This window comes from Pygocentrus nattereri, chromosome 29 (assembly GCF_015220715.1).
Source record: "Pygocentrus nattereri isolate fPygNat1 chromosome 29, fPygNat1.pri, whole genome shotgun sequence".
NCBI classification, from domain to species: Eukaryota; Metazoa; Chordata; class Actinopteri; order Characiformes; family Serrasalmidae; genus Pygocentrus; species Pygocentrus nattereri.
This window is the reverse complement of record NC_051239.1, coordinates 15,015,948-15,032,073: the sequence shown is the minus strand read 5'-3', so window position 1 is coordinate 15,032,073 and position 16,126 is coordinate 15,015,948. Positions and strand designations below refer to the sequence as shown.

At 40.5% G+C, this 16,126-nt stretch overlaps 1 protein-coding gene across 1 annotated transcript in view; it reads left to right on the top strand.

The window, feature by feature from the left end:
• mtor (mechanistic target of rapamycin kinase) overlaps window positions 1-16,126 on the top strand; it is a 155,625-nt gene that overhangs the window by 3,011 nt on the left and 136,488 nt on the right. The window contains exons 2-16 of the mRNA XM_017705759.1: window positions 695-845; window positions 1,587-1,695; window positions 2,701-2,933; window positions 3,170-3,370; window positions 5,154-5,288; window positions 5,681-5,956; window positions 6,624-6,732; window positions 7,021-7,204; window positions 7,426-7,554; window positions 7,797-8,041; window positions 8,974-9,189; window positions 9,344-9,549; window positions 9,985-10,107; window positions 11,554-11,637; window positions 12,313-12,405. Of these exons, the coding sequence (XP_017561248.1) occupies window positions 726-845; window positions 1,587-1,695; window positions 2,701-2,933; window positions 3,170-3,370; window positions 5,154-5,288; window positions 5,681-5,956; window positions 6,624-6,732; window positions 7,021-7,204; window positions 7,426-7,554; window positions 7,797-8,041; window positions 8,974-9,189; window positions 9,344-9,549; window positions 9,985-10,107; window positions 11,554-11,637; window positions 12,313-12,405 (2,463 nt within the window). The 5' untranslated portion in view covers window positions 695-725. The remainder of the gene's footprint in view (window positions 1-694; window positions 846-1,586; window positions 1,696-2,700; window positions 2,934-3,169; window positions 3,371-5,153; window positions 5,289-5,680; window positions 5,957-6,623; window positions 6,733-7,020; window positions 7,205-7,425; window positions 7,555-7,796; window positions 8,042-8,973; window positions 9,190-9,343; window positions 9,550-9,984; window positions 10,108-11,553; window positions 11,638-12,312; window positions 12,406-16,126) is intronic.

Below are 16,126 nucleotides of genomic sequence, written 5' to 3'. Positions count from 1 at the left end.
CAGCCACTGAAACCGTGATCCCTCGGACCTTGTGGAATTCTACTCTTGGTCCGTGGCCTAAAGGGCCACTGCGAGGAGTGAAGTCCACCCCTGTGCCAGAAATAACAGAATCGAATGCCAGTGTAATGAATGAATACTGGGGTATTCAAATTATTTTGGCCAGCCCTTAAAAACATTAATACATTTGCAAATGTGTAGGTCTAAGATAGTCTAAGATGGTCTAAAATATCTGTCAAATCTAAACCCGTGTTGGATTCCAATATTTCTGCTGATAACAATGTAATTACGATATCATTGTGCATCCATCTCTATGGTCAGCTGCCCTCTGCTGGTACCCACCCAGAGAGAATGAGGCCAATTGTGTTCTCTTGGATTCCCGGCCACGGATGCTTAGGCTGTTGACCAAATATATTTTGAGTGAATGATGAAGGGCTGCGTTACAACACAAATTGTGTATGGCAGTAGGTCAGTTGAGTCTCTGGCTCCACACAAGAAGGGCTTGTCTACACTCCTGGTTTTTCCTATGAAGTAGCCAGTGAGTGGAAGGTGGCATCTCTTTAATTGTGTACTTGCTGAACAGAGAGGTTTTGTTGAGGGAAGTATGAGTTAATGAAACTACAAATGCAATCATGTATTAAATGCAGATTGGTACATGTTTCTGTGGTTCAGCTGTTCTTCGTTATTTTCATTGCAGAGCCCGCAGATAGCGGCACACTGCCGCCAGCATGTCCGGCACAGCTACAGTGCTGCAGCAGTTTGTGAGTGGCCTCAAGAATCGGAATGAGGACACAAGGGCCAAAGCTGCTAAAGACCTCCAGCATTACGTCACCACAGAACTAAGAGAGGTATGCACCAACACCATGTAGTGTTTAAGTTATTAAGAAAAATTCAGATTAATGGTTTGTTTACCATTTACATTTACAAAATCTGGCAGACGTTCTTCTCCAGAGCGACTTACAAGAAGTGCTTTGTCTAAATAGAGAAAGTGTCTTTGCTAGTTACCAATAGATTAGAGAGAAAGACGGTCCTGAGCTCAGATACTGATAGAAACAAAGTCACTGTAGATACAGAGAGAAGGAGCAGAGTTGAACACAGAGCAGTGCAATATAATAAATAAGTGCAGTACAAAACATTTAACACTAAAATGAATGTCACTCAGAAATTGTCACTACATTCTTAACAAGAATGGTTCTGTGTAGCACTGAAAAGTGTGTTTTTTGCCTCATAACAGTAGTGGAACCTTTTTTGGTGCTATATATAGAAACGTTTTTAAAAGGGGTCTTTAAAGAACCATTTACAGCTGGGTTTTCCTTAATGTAAAGACCTATTTGACCATGTGAGGAACCATTTAAGCATTCAAATGGATATTTGAATACTCATGGATCCGTATAGAACCACTACCTTAACTGAAGAGCCCCTGAAAGCTGTAGTATTTCGTGGGGAACACATGATTAAAGTCTCATTTGGCTCCTTCTAGATTCGAATCACTTTGGCTATAGCGGCGTTTTTTGTGTGAAGCTTTATGTTTAGTTTAACTCATGAAACTAGTTAACTTGAACACACGTCATGTATTGCTTTCTTCACAGCTGAGCCAAGATGAAGCCACCACTTTCTATGATGAGCTGAACCATCACATTTTTGAGCTGGTCTCCAGCTCAGATGTGAATGAGAAAAAAGGTGGTATTCTTGCCATAGGTGAGTTGATGATGCTTATACTGAATCCTTTCAACTGTTCAAGCAAATTGAATTTATTGCTCTGATCTGACTGACATCACGTGGGCTGAAATTATTAGGGATATCTATATATAGTTGTATGGAAAGTTTATAGGCCTGGTCCAATTACATGTTTTGTTGGTTTTGAAACATTTGAAACATTTCAAAGACAAAGGCAGCTCAGTGTGCTTTGCATAAATAAAAGGAAAAAGGAAAAAAGCAAGTTGAAGAGGGGAAAAAAAAGAAAATACAAGGTAAAATATGAAGTGCAATAACTTAAATTTGAATTAAAAGATGGTACATCGTAAATAAAAGCACAAAGCAAAAGCAAGAAAGGAAATCAAAGATGAAGGGTGAACGAAGTGAATTTAGCATTTTAGAAAAAATATAATTGTACTACAATTAGCACAAAAATACCAATTTTAAGTAGAGGAACTTATTTTCTGTTGGAAGTCAACAAAGCATGTCATTGGGCATGGGGCTGTGTTTAGTGTGAAATCATAGCTGAATTAAAAGCAAAATACATTACAACTGACTCCTGGACATTACATTTATATATTGTATATGATAAAGTCAGAGCCCTTTCATAAGTTTGATGTGTGGGGATTTATAGAGGCTTAAATATAAATGCTTGCTTTAAGTTTAGCATGTTTATTCATTGAACCTCTGTTGCAAATTTGTCCTAAAAAATGAAACCTCATAACCTTGAGGCCAAAAACATCTTGTGATGCCATAGAGGATAAACAATAAATGTATCTCTGTATTTCTCTCGGTCTGTCTGACAAAACGGCAGAGCGCTTTGTTAGTTATGCACAAAACGTAACACAGTTTTAATTTATCGAGAAGTAGCAGATCCTCAAGCAATTCTGGTTGAAGTGAACCGAGTCGAGTATGTGATGGCGATGCGCCGGTTCCCGGATGTTAAAACATACATTTCAAATCAGTTTTTGTCCTGTCTTAATAATTGCTGATGCTATTTCTCTTCAGTGAGTTTGATTGGCGTGGAAGGAGGCAATGCCACCAGGATCAGCCGCTTCGCCAACTACCTGCGCAACCTGCTGCCCTCCAGTGACCCTGTGGTCATGGAAATGGCCTCCAAGGCCATGGGGCACCTCTCTATGGCAGGGGACACATTCACCGCTGAGTATGTAGAGTTTGAGGTGAAGAGAGCACTGGAGTGGCTTGGAGCGGACAGGAACGAGGGCCGACGCCACGCGGCGGTACGATGTAGATCTTGCTCTGATTCTCATTCATATATTCGGCCTGTCAAAAGTTTGGGGACACCTTGCCTGTTTTTTGTTTTTGTCCCAAATGTTGGACAACAAAGTTCATGAACCGATGCTATTCTCGAAGTGATCATGAAGGATTATAGCTCAGTTTGTGCGTAAGACATTTGTATCTGTGAAGTGAAGTGTATTTCACTCAAGTCTTTTCACTCTTGCCTTCTTGTCTGCAGGTGCTGGTATTGCGGGAACTGGCCGTCAGTGCGCCCACTTTCTTCTTCCAGCAGGTGCAGCCGTTCTTTGATAACATCTTCTACGCAGTGTGGGACTCAAAGCAGGCCATCCGCGAGGGAGCCGTTTCTGCCCTCCGAGCCTGCTTGATCCTCACCACCCAGAGAGAGACAAAGGAGATGCAGAAGCCTCAGTGGTACAAGGTGAGCTCTTAACACCTCACGCTGAATTGGAAAGAAGGAATCTTTAGCTGTAGCTGTGTTGGGAAAAACTATGTTGGGAGGACTAAAATTGGCAAAGCATTTTGTTAAAACAGAATTGAACATTTTTTAGGAATTGAAAAAATAAGGAGCGCATAGTTTTATATATTTGAATTTATTTTTCATTTTATTTGAGGCTCTAATTATGCCACGTACACATAAAGGAATACTTCTGTGTTTTTAATAGACCTCTGAAGTCGTGTTGTTCTTCTGTCATTGGCATCGTACCTATATTGGGAACTAAGCAAAGTTTTCTGTATGGGGAAAACTCCCAGTGTTTTCCGAAATGTGACGTTACAAAATATGTGCATCGATTGATATTGCAAATGTCACTGGATCCTCTGAATTACATAGTCATTAGAGTTATGTGAGCTAACACTACTTCGGAAATATTCCCAGGCCAGTCGTGTAGTTGGATATATAACCACGTGTATGCCACGTACTGACGTTCCTATGGGGCTGTTTCTAAAGACGCGTTTTTGTGCTTGTCCACTTAAATTTCTTATTCCCAAATGGCTCACAAGTCAGGAAAAAGCATCACACAAGTTTCACAGAGCACAATGTGATGGGTCAATTCCACGTTAACAAATTATTTTGATTAGCTCATTTATGTCCGTGTCTGTCAGTGCCACCTTTGGATACCTGCAGTCAGTCTGCTTTGAATGTTGATCCTGATTTATGTTGATTAGTCTGACATGCTAGTCTAGCATACTAGTAGTATAACCTAATAAGTAACCTTGGGTAAGGTTTGCTGTCATTAGATCTGTGCAATCAGCAGTGTTTCAGTAGTTAACTAGATTGTGAAGTTTTTTTTAATGGACAGACCAATGGCTTCAAAACAAAGCTAAAATATTTGGACGCAGTTATAAACAAACACCATTGTCAGGATTAAGTAAGGCTTCTAAACAATTACATTCTCAAGTATAACCATTTATTTTGTCGTTATGATGGTATGTCCATCCAAAAAATAGATAGATTAGTTTATGTGCTGACCTTTTGTGCTAGGCTGGAGCAAATTCATTGTAGACCTACTTTTCTTCTACATCAATGATGACTACATCATTGCCCCACATCAACCAGCAAGCTTTGTCTGGTGTGGTAATCTGGTGTGCAACATTATTTGTACTGATCAGCGATCAAGTTCTGAGAATGTGTGACATTCTGAGGGAACATGTCTTATCTAGAACATTTTTGTCAGTCACGGAGTGGGATAGAAGCAATTTTCAAAACATCATACATTTTTTTGCCGTAGAGAAAAACTCAGGACTGAAGTTCTTTCTAATGGTATTGCGTCGACTACAGAACCATGCACAACTATCAGAGGTCTGTTCTTCCCGATGGAAAAATAAACACATTTTAGCTTAATTTACTAACTCTCTTGTCCGAGGAATTCATGGAAGAGTTTTAAATATTTGTGGAATTCACCACCTGCTGGTTGCTTTCTATTATAAGTGTGCTTTGAGTGCTTTTCTGAGTTTAAAATGATTGTAAACACTAATGGAAAGGATGCTGGAGTATTCGTAAAACTGTGGCAAAGGACTTTGTAAATGAAGTTAACTTCTGATACTTCTCTGTTTGCTTTTCCTGTTTCTGATTTAGAGTTAGTGAGTGGCTACAGCGGTCACATCGCAGGCTGGTGAACTAATCGTGCTAAATGTACTTTGTGCACTTTTTTTTTACTTGATCATTTGATTACTTTAATATCCTTTTGAATTTCTATCCACAGCAAACATTTGAAGAGGCAGAGAAAGGTTTTGATGAGACTCTGGCCAAGGAGAAAGGCATGAACAAGGACGACAGGGTCCATGGAGCTCTGCTGATTCTGAATGAGCTGGTCCGCATCAGCAGCATGGAGGGAGAGGTGTGCAGCTTCTTAATCCTCCTCATTTATACAAGTAAACAGACGCAATTTTGGTTTCGAATCAGAATAACTATTGGTAAGGTACACATGCATGTGCAAGGAAGGAGTGAAGAGATTCTGTGTAGAGAATACATTTGGTAAACAAAGCATGAAGCAGGCTAGTGTTTATGGTTGTGTGCATTTGGTTGTTTCTGATTCGTCAAACGGCTCAATTAATGATTCTATAGTCATTATAAGTCATTATACGCTGTTTACTGAGTCATTTTAATTCGTTTTCAATTTACGTTCTTTCTTTTTTGGTCATTTTGCTTCTGTCTTTCATTTATTGTTCTGACATATTTCCTGTCCGCCTGTATGTCTTCTACCTTCCCTTTCTCTCTCATTTCTCTCAGCGAATGCGAGAGGAGATGGATGAGATCACACAGCAGCAGCTGGTCCACGACAAGTACTGCAAGGAGCTAATGGGCTTTGGCACCAAACCACGGCACATCACACCCTTCACCAGCTTCCAGTCGGTGCAGCCACCACAATCCAATGCTCTGCTGGGGCTTCTGGGCTACAGCAGCCCGCAGGGCTTCCTCAGCTTCGGCGCCGTGCCTGCACCCTCTAAGAGCACGCTGGTGGAGAGCCGCTACTGCCGCGAACTGATGGAGGAGCGCTTCGACCAGGTGAGATCATCCTTACTCAAACTTTCTGTCCAGTTGTCTTGAGGAGACAAAAACCAAAAACTGTACGACTTAGTTTATATGTAGATTGGTGAGGTTTAAGCTTCTGTTTCTTGCTAGCTATATTCGCTTATGCTCAAAGAGAGACAGTGTGTCACACAAGGGTGTAGCCACAGGAAAGAAATAACAAGAGCTCTTAAACAGTTTTTGGAAATATGAAAAAATGGAACAATATAATCTCATAAGAATTTCAACTTGATTTAAATAGTTCTTCTTGTTCTTGATTAAACCTGTTCTTTTCCCAGGGTTATAGTAGATATTAATACTGGTCTGCTACTGGGTTTAGTGCTGACAAGCTGTTGGTAGTGATGCTTTGGGAAGAGCGAAGATTTTTAGAACGGAGGCAACCAAAATGTTTGTCAATATTTGTTCTGTCACTGTTATTAATGCAGATACATTTGTGGTAGCATTTATTATATCAGTAAAACCATTTTTGTCATGGTTAATTATCAGATAATAATTTTAAATATCGGTTATTGGTGTGGGTGGTATTCCTGGGTTGGGGGTTACAAGCGATTGGTGTCATAATGCAATTGGTGTCAAACAATGTCTAATGATTACGAGTACTATGTAAAGACAAGCTATGTTTCAAACATTTTTCTTTCATCAGGTTTGCCGCTGGGTGCTGAAATACAGGACTACTAAAAATCCTCTCATCCAAATGACCATTCTCAACCTACTCCCACGCCTCGCTGCCTTCCAGCCACACACCTTCACTGGTAATCTCTCTTATTTAAACTTCTCCTGAGGTTAAATTGTTCAGTTCTAATTGCCATAGTAAGATTGTTTACTGCCTTTTATTGTTTCTGTTGTTGCTTTTGCTTTTGTTATAAATGGCAGGTTTATAAAGCAGATCTACATTAACAGTTCTTTGTGTCCCACAGTGCAAAATCATTCTGATTGCAATGCAATGTATATATTTAGGCCAAGCCTTTGTTTACAGGCTACAGTGAGTGAACAGCCATTCGAATGCAGAATTTGGATTACAACGCTCTGTTTGTTTTCAGATCAGTATTTGTCAGACACGATGGGCCACCTGTTGGGCTGCCTGAAGAAGGAGAAAGAGCGCACAGCTGCATTCCAGGCTCTGGGACTGTTAGTGGTGGCTGTAAGGACCGAGATTCAGCCATACCTCACCAAGATCCTGGAGATTATAAAAGCAGCACTGCCACCAAAGGATTTTGCACACAAGTAAAGAATGACAACTCCCAGTAAAACCCCAGCATCCGTGAACTATTGTACTCATGTACATTACTTTTTTAATTAATTAGAGTGAAAATACCAGGCAGTAGCTTGCGGAAGGTTGTGATGATGGGGTTTTCCTTTGTCAGTGCAATTTGGCAGTACTTGATGCGTATCTATACTTTCAGTAATAATTTTACTGTTTGAATCTCTCTGTTTTTGTAACTCAGGAGACAGAAGACCATGCAGGTAGATGCCACAGTCTTCACCTGTATCAGCATGCTGTCTAGAGCCATGGGACCCAGCATTCAACAAGATATCAAAGAGCTCCTGGAGCCAATGTTAGCTGTTGGGCTTAGGTAACAATCAAAACACTTTAGTTATTTGTTTTTCTTTCTATGCCCTGGTGTCTATTCAATTTGTCTGAGCTTAGTTTTTATGTAGGATAATATATTTAAACCAGATTGAATTAAAAGTCATAATTATACTTTCATAACTTCATTATGTCATGATGTAGGCTCATTATTATGTCAGCCCAATCATGTGAGACATAGTACCTACCATGCTTATTCTGACCGTTCTCTCTTGGTCTCTACACCAGCCCTGCGTTGACAGCCGTGCTGTATGACCTGAGCCGGCAGATCCCTCAGCTGAAGAAAGACATCCAGGATGGGCTGCTGAAGATGCTGTCGCTGGTGCTAATGCACAAACCACTGAGGCATCCAGGCATGCCCAAAGGCTTGGCCCACCAGCTGGCTTCACCCAGCCTCACCAACATCCCTGAGGCCAGCGATGTGGGCAGCATCACACTGGCTCTACGCACCCTGGGCAGCTTTGAGTTTGAGGGTACCTCAGGCTTTTGTTTGCCTTTTTTCTTTTTGGGATTTCTGTGGGAACCATCAGTGTGTCTGTAGTTTATAGGAGGTTGGGGTTTCAGTTCAGAATCATAGTTCTGTTTTAGCTGTGAAGTTTTAATGAAGCAGCAGTACAACAGTAGTGCTAATAAACGCTTAAAATAAAAATGTCTGCATGACTCAATTGTTGAGGTTTAAACCAAGTTATTCTCTGTGGTTTGATGTGAAATGATCCAAACTTAAATTTCTGTACAGTGATGGTGATAGAAACCAAGGGTCGCTATGTCTGCAGAGCAAATATAGCCTTTTTATTTACTGTCCAAAATGAACCTACATGTGTATTTTGAGCTTTTATATGCTTAGTAAATTGGCAGCAAATCTGGAAGAAAAATGTTTCCCGGGGATAATTTAGCCTTGCATGTACCACTCAACCGTGAATATATATAAAAAAAAAAACTTGTTTTATTCCTAAATCTTATCTTAAAAATGATCATAAAACAGTGTCTCAGGTTTTGGGCATCGTATTCATAACCATTCTGTTTAATTTATTTCTGTAAGGAGGCTTTTAGAGGCATTGAACTTTTCAGATGTCTAATTTCTATCACCACCAATGTAAATTGGATTTTGCATCAAACCACTGAATGACTTTATCTTAAACTTGTACAGAAATGTTGAAAAATGGGTCAGTTCTTTTTCTTGATCTCTGTGTCTTGCAACTACATGTGCTCAGTCACACTCAGATTTTCTAAATTGATATTTTTACCTATTGTTTTCAATATTGGACTGAATTCAAATATGGATTTATGTTAACTAAGCATACTTTGGTTGCGTGCTGAAAACACAGAACCTACTGGTGGACTGAAATAAGGATGCTGTTTTTGGCATCAATCTGAATTAACTTTTGTTCCCTTACATTCTTCCTAGGCCATTCCTTAACACAGTTTGTGCGTCACTGTGCCGACCATTTCCTGAACAGCGAGCATAAGGAGATCCGCATGGAAGCGGCACGCACCTGCTCGCGCTTGCTCACGCCCTCCATCCACCTGATCAGTGGGCATGGCCATGTGGTCAGCCAGACCGCAGTGCAGGTGGTGGCCGACGTCCTCAGCAAACTGCTGGTAGTAGGCATCACTGATCCAGGTGAGGAATGCGTTTCTATTTTAAGCAGTAATTAGTGGTAGTACAGTAGTTGTGTCAGAATTATTGGAGTTGGAGCCTGATTTGCTTTTTTAATCTTTTTTTAATGTGTACTTCACTTTAAAGTTTATTTTATTTGTGTGTGTAATATTTGCAGATCCTGACATCCGTTACTGTGTGCTGGCCTCTCTGGATGAACGCTTTGATGCCCACCTGGCCCAGGCTGAGAACCTGCAGGCGCTGTTTGTGGCATTAAACGATGAGGTGTTTGAGATCCGAGAACTGGCCATCTGCACTATCGGCCGTCTCAGCAGCATGAACCCAGCCTTCGTGATGCCCTTCTTGCGTAAGATGCTCATACAGGTAAGATGAGAAATTGTGAGAATTAAGTCGAGGAGATGTGTTAAAGAGGGTGTAATTTTATGAATGGACAGCAGATGTCACCGTTGTGTTACTGATTTTGTTCCTGCACAAAGTCTGGGAAAGCAGCTGTTCTGCTGCTTTTTGCCATTGCTGCCCCAGGCTGGCCTGATAGATATTCCTAATGGATATTCCTGTAAGGCAGCTTTGGTCCTGGAGTACCTCTGCCCTACATATTTAGTGTTTTTCCCTGCTTTGCACATCTGATTCAACTAATCATCTTATTAACAAACTCTTCTTGGGTTGAAAATGATTAAGTCTGGAAATGTAATAACTATGAACTTTGTCAATAAATTTAAAGTAGAAGATTAAATTATCTCTAAAACAGGATTGATGCATTTATAATGGATTATATATTTCTTCCTTGCTCTCCTCCAGATCCTGACTGAACTAGAGCACAGTGGCGTAGGCCGGAACAAGGAGCAGAGCGCCCGCATGCTGGGCCACTTGGTGTCCAATGCCCCCAGGCTCATTAGACCGTACATGGAGCCTATTTTAAAGGTACAAATGTTCTTTTGACCTTCAGTTTCATGCAGGGCACAGCTGACACGAAGCTTTTGTGACCAGTACAGGTTTTAAGGAGCTAGAAATTTTAATCAGTAATTTTGGTCAAGTCTATTTAATGTAGTTAAAAATTAAATAGATATATTTAGTCCTGGGGGTGGTGGGTAGCGCTGTCGCCTCACAGCAAGTAGAGCCTGGGTTCGATTCCCTGGCTGGTCGACCAGAGTCCTCTCTGTGTGGAGTTTGCATGTTCTCCCTGTGTCTGCGTGGGTTTCATCCGGGTACTCCGGCTTCCCCCCACAGTCCACAGACATGCAGTCAGGCCAGTTGGGCATGGTAAATTGCCCCTAGGTGTGAGTGAATGTGTCTGTCTGTCTGCCCTGCGAAGGACTGGCGACCTGTCTAGAGTGTATCCTGCCTTCCGCTTGACGACCGCTGGGATAGGCTCCAGCACCCCCTGTGACCCAGAAGGAGAAGTGGCTTAGAAGATGTGTGTGTGTGTGTGTGTGTGTGTGTGTGTGTGTGTGTGTAGCCCTAATAGTGTAATTAAACATTGCAATATTGCCTTGTACGACTGATATGACTATCAGTTGTCAGTTGTTTTGAGCTAAAAAAGTTACATTTTGATGATGAAAATGATGCATTTTAAGAAAGCTTACCTACTTTCTTTTACAGTGGTGGGGATAAAAACCCGAAGTTGCAGTGTGCGCCACTATAGAAATATAGCTGTTTTTTACTGTCCAAAACAAGTGAACCTTAAAAAGGGGGAAGATAGGGATTATACTGCAATACGGTGCACTACATGTACTTTTCATTATGACTATATTACTTTAGATAAAATCAGTTTTAGGCCAAAGTCTTATCTCAGAACTTGCGTAAAACAATGCCTCAGGGTCAGGGAGCAAATTGTAACCATTTCTTGTAATATCATTCTGTGGTGTAGCTTTAAGAGTCATTAAACTCTTTAGATGCCTGGTTCCTATCACCAGCACTGTGAATAATTGTGACATCCTAAGTTTCTCTCGAATGGAAGATTTCAAATCAAACCACTTTGATTACTTTAATGAAATGGGGGAAATGTAAATATACACATGTTAAAAAAGGAATGGTATTCCATTCAACCCTGAGGGTGTTTTGTGTTCAAATGACCTGTTTTGTATGAATGTGATGGAATTAATAAGTGGTGGGTTGTATATAAGCTAATATTTAAGTTAATATATGAGTCAGGTTTTAGTCTTTATGTTCTGTCAGGCTTGTCCAAAGCATTCTTGAGAATGTACTTAGTGTAAAAAGTGCTATACGTTCTGCTCAAGTAGCCTATGTCAAAACATAAATGACCTTATTAATGTCTGATTATACTGTTCCACCCTCCACTTCCCTACTGTTAAATGACTTGCAGTTTCCTTTTCTTAACCAAAGCCTTTGCCTTTGCTCTTTCCCCAGGCCCTCATTCTGAAGCTGAAAGATCCAGACCCAAACCCTGGAGTAGTCATTAGTGTCCTAGCAACCATTGGAGAACTGGCCCAGGTATTAGCACATCTCTCCTCATTGACCCTGTGACCTATTGTACTCTGTAAATAACTCAGTCTGCCATTCTACTTAGGTAACCTGGATATGGCAGGGTAGCGATGAGCTCAGGAGTAAGTGCAGGGTAGCTGCACAGCGGAGAGGAAGCGCAGGTGATGCGAGAATAGATACAGGAAATGCACATTTGTCCAGCTATCCTGTAGAGGTGAGAGGTCAGATAGAGAGTTCCCAAGTGAAGTGGCTTTGGGAAATGGAAACAGTAGAGTTGTTGGAAATTGTAAGCAAAGGAAGTAAAGTACTGTGTGTAAACCCATCAACATAGGGAGAGTAATGGGAGTAATTTTGGGTGAAATTCGTGCCTTTTGTTTGAGAAAAATGTCAAATCACAGCCAAAATTGACACTTTTTTTTTTTTTGGCCTAAAGAGAAAAATGGCTGAAAATATAGACAAACTAAGATTGAATAGGTCAGTTACAATGTTTCAATGTTTCTTTTACAAAGAAATAAAGATTTAAGCACAAATGCTGTTTGTTTTCTTTGCTCTTGTGCGCCAAGGGTTTTTATTCTGGTGCATCACTAAGAGTTATACGAATCAGTTGCTTTCTTTTGGATGCTGTTTTATTCAATTAAAATCTGCAGTGTGTTTCATTAGCTGTGTTTGTGCATTTGGTGGCAGGTGAGTGGGCTGGAAATGAGAAAGTGGATGGATGAGCTTTTCCCCATCATCATGGACATGCTTCAGGATTCCTCCTCGCTGGCAAAAAGACAGGCGAGTTGAATTTATAACGCATATCTTTTCCATGTCTTGTGAAGTGGTTTTGTTTGCGGCAGAGTCCACAATTTTTTATTTTTCATATCCTGAAAGTGTCACAGTCAAAAGGCGCATTCATTATTTTTTCATTTAAAAGTTTTCAGTTTCCTCTGAAATGTTTTTACCCATAGGGCTGCTTATTTCTCACTTCTGAAATTTCCCCACACTAAATTAAGCTGTGCTTCATGCTCTTTGTCATGGTGTGGCACACACTTGTTATGCATGGCATATTGCTTTTCCCACCTCTCAGTGGTAAAGTTCCTGTTGAGAAGGTTGGCCAGCCAGGGCTGAGCCGTATTTCACTGTTGCTCTCGGCCAACTTTAGGTCATGTGCTGTGAAACCTTAGTGTTTAGCACAACTGTAAGAAGGTATGGTCAACATTCCCCACCTTAACAGACACATTCCCTGAAGTTTTCACAGTTGGTCTTGTATTGTCTTATCCTGGTAGATCCATCAGCGATGTCTTAAGGTCAGAATTGATTTAGGCAGCTTTTGGGTTTTTTGAAAGGACACGGAAGCCAAAGTAACTGAAGACCTTGCTTCTCAGCTGCCCTACTTTCTCCTTTTTTGTGTTGGAGTTTTTTTTTTTTAGTTGTGCGAGTGTTGGTTCTGCACTGCGTTAGGCCGTTATGGTGCTGAGACTGTCTAATTATGGGACATAGTACACCCCTTAAGCAAGTTCTGTTTTATCTTCTAGTTCTTTATAGACGCTGTTTACAAAGTGCCATCTGGAGCCTGATCTAGCATGTTTGTTTTAAAATATGCATCAATATTGCCTAGAGTAAGGCTGTCCAACTTGGTCCTGGAGGACTGCACAGCGTGGAGACCTCAACATGTGCCCTTTTTTGGTCTTTTTAGTTCATGACACCGGTCAAATTAAGTGCAAATTAATATGACGGTACTTCAGTTTTCATGAAAGACGATATGCCACTATATTTATTTTTTCTGATGTTCGGTAAGTTGGAGCAGACAAAATACTCACACATTTTAAAATACTGTATCTATATAATGATTTTTGTTCTATATTTTACATCCTGTGCTGCACAAATTCAAAACTAATTATGCTTTCTTTGTAATCAAACATGCAGTAAAGAAGTGTTAGTACAGAGGGTATCCTCAATATACTCAGAAAAGCATGTGGTGATGTGATATATAACGATTACGATAATTAGTGTCTATTATCTTCCATCAAAATGTAATGACTTTTGCCTCTAAAACGGCTTCTGATTTTTAATTGTCACCAGGCACCAGCAGGTGGGAAAATAATATTAACCAGTAGTTTAATGTTTCACTACCCTTTCCTATTATTGAGCAAAAATACTCAGCTAGCTTAGATTGCGTTCACATTAACAGGCTGAAATGGCACAAATGTGACTCACATCTGATGTTTTCAGGGCTGCGTGGACACGCAACTGTGATATTTTCAAATCCGACCTGAGCCACTTTTATGTTGTCCTAGGTCAGATATGTATCCAGTTCGTGGCCATGCGACCTTAATGTGACGTTTAGATTGGAATTCATGTTTTCACAGCGCGTGCGCCATCATTCAGCGTTACCATGGCAACAGCGCCAATCAGATGTTAACGATGTAAACGATGGAAAAGCTTTTTTCACCTTCCTCTCACTCTAATAATGAACAGCTGAGAGATGTTCAGAGTTAATTATCTTCTCAGCGAAGGCTTGTTCTACTAGTTAGTATACACTAGACTTGCATACAGGTTATTTCAGGACACCAGTTCATTCACATTAATGAAAGGTTTGAGTCACTTACTTAAATGAGTGTGAACCATCCTGTCAGAGAGATCGGATCTGAGCAAATAGGCTTGCAAGGTGAACGTAGCTTTAGAGACCCTCCCTGTTGGTACCATGTTTCACTCTTTCAGAAAGAAAAATGCAGTGTGATTTCCCAGTCGTGTTTATGGAAAACTTTTCTTCAGAAATAATGAGATGGCTAGCAGTAAATGAAAAGTACTGGGGACAAGCGAGGTTGTTATCATAGAGGCCAGTGGGCAGGTGCTAAGCACCTTCAAATCAACGGGTTTGTTTTTTCTAAGTACAGGGAAACGTTAAAATTATCATCTGTGATGATCAACTCTACACTATAGTTGCTGCAGGTAAAGATTAGGTTAAAAAGTGTTCCTTTAAAATTGATCTCCACTTTGGGTAGGATATGCCGGGCTGCCAGAGACTTAATTAAAATGCCACAGTAACAGTGTTTCATTTTCAGCATGTGGATAGTGTAACACACTGTGAACTGATTTCTTATATTATGGTGTCTTGATTCTGCTGTATTTGTAAACTAGAGAAGTGGCACTAAAATGCAAGCCCATGGTTGTCATTGTGGATTGTTTACTTCCTACATAAACAGCATAAATTTATTGAAAACATGCATAAATTTTCCAGTGCCTTCAGCATGATGCTCATCTATTCATTTGGTATACAGATCAGTTTCCATCCACCATGACGTTGTGGACCTGTTGTCCACATTCTGCATTTGATTGGCTTTGGTTATTGCAAATCAGAGTATGATGTGGGCGTGTCCATGTGCAGAGACGGGAAAACAAGTGTGCAAATTGGCGTTGGTTAGGCTTCGTCAACCAGTCAGAGTTTCTGAATTAGGGAGAAATTAAGATTAAGAGACCCTTATTAGTCCCACAACGGGGAAATTTTACCTCCGCATTTACCCCATCCGTGAAGTGAAACACCACATGCACACTAGGGGGCAGTGAGCACACTTGCCCGGAGCGGTGGGCAGCCCAATCCGCAGTGCCCGGGGAGCAGTTGGGGGTTAGGTGTCTTGCTCAAGGACACCTCAGTCATGTGCTGTCGGCTCTGGGGATCGAACCGGCGACCTTCCGGTCATGAGGCTGGATCCCTAACCTCCAGCCCACGACTGCCCCCATGAGTCATGGTGGGAGTGTCTTTGGGCAACTTTGAGAGAGAGGAAAGTTAAAAGCAAGTGACACAAAAACAGAAAATATAAAAATATAGCCAAGGTGATGTTTACTAGTCACAGTGTGACAACCCATTAGATCTTTTATCTTGTTATTCAGAAGAGGTGAGTGGTTTTGTCATTGTGACACAGATGATACAGTGTAAAAAAAATAAATAAATAAATAAAAAATAACTTGACTCCTTTCTTGTGTTGGGGTTACAAAGTGCAATTGTGTAACTGTGGACAAAAACTTCCAAGAGAGCTTTCGTATCGCTGCTGTCGGGGAAAAACCTTGTACCTCCAAAATAGTAACTTTACAGGAGAAGGAAAAACATACTTCACTCTCAATGTAAGTCAGTGGAACATTTGGAGTGACTTTTTTCCAGTCATTTTGGTCCTTTCATCATGAAATTTACACACAATTTAAAGACCAAGGCATTTTCAAATTATGCCAAAAGCTGTTAAATTACAAAAATGGAGATATGAGGTTTTGTTGCAGCAGCAGCAATATATAAATAATGTTCCAAAAAAACGCATTGGGATACTGTCCAGAAAAAAGCACCTAGCTTGAAAACAAAAAGAATTAAAAGCTCCCAAAGATTTCCTTTGGTGTCATGGTTTAACCTTTTTTTGGGTGAAAACTGCAAATTAATTATGCTCTTTTTTGCGATACTGTGGTTTTATTGGATAATTCACAAATATAGTGTGTAGAAACATTTATTGAATGACATTTTATTAGCTTG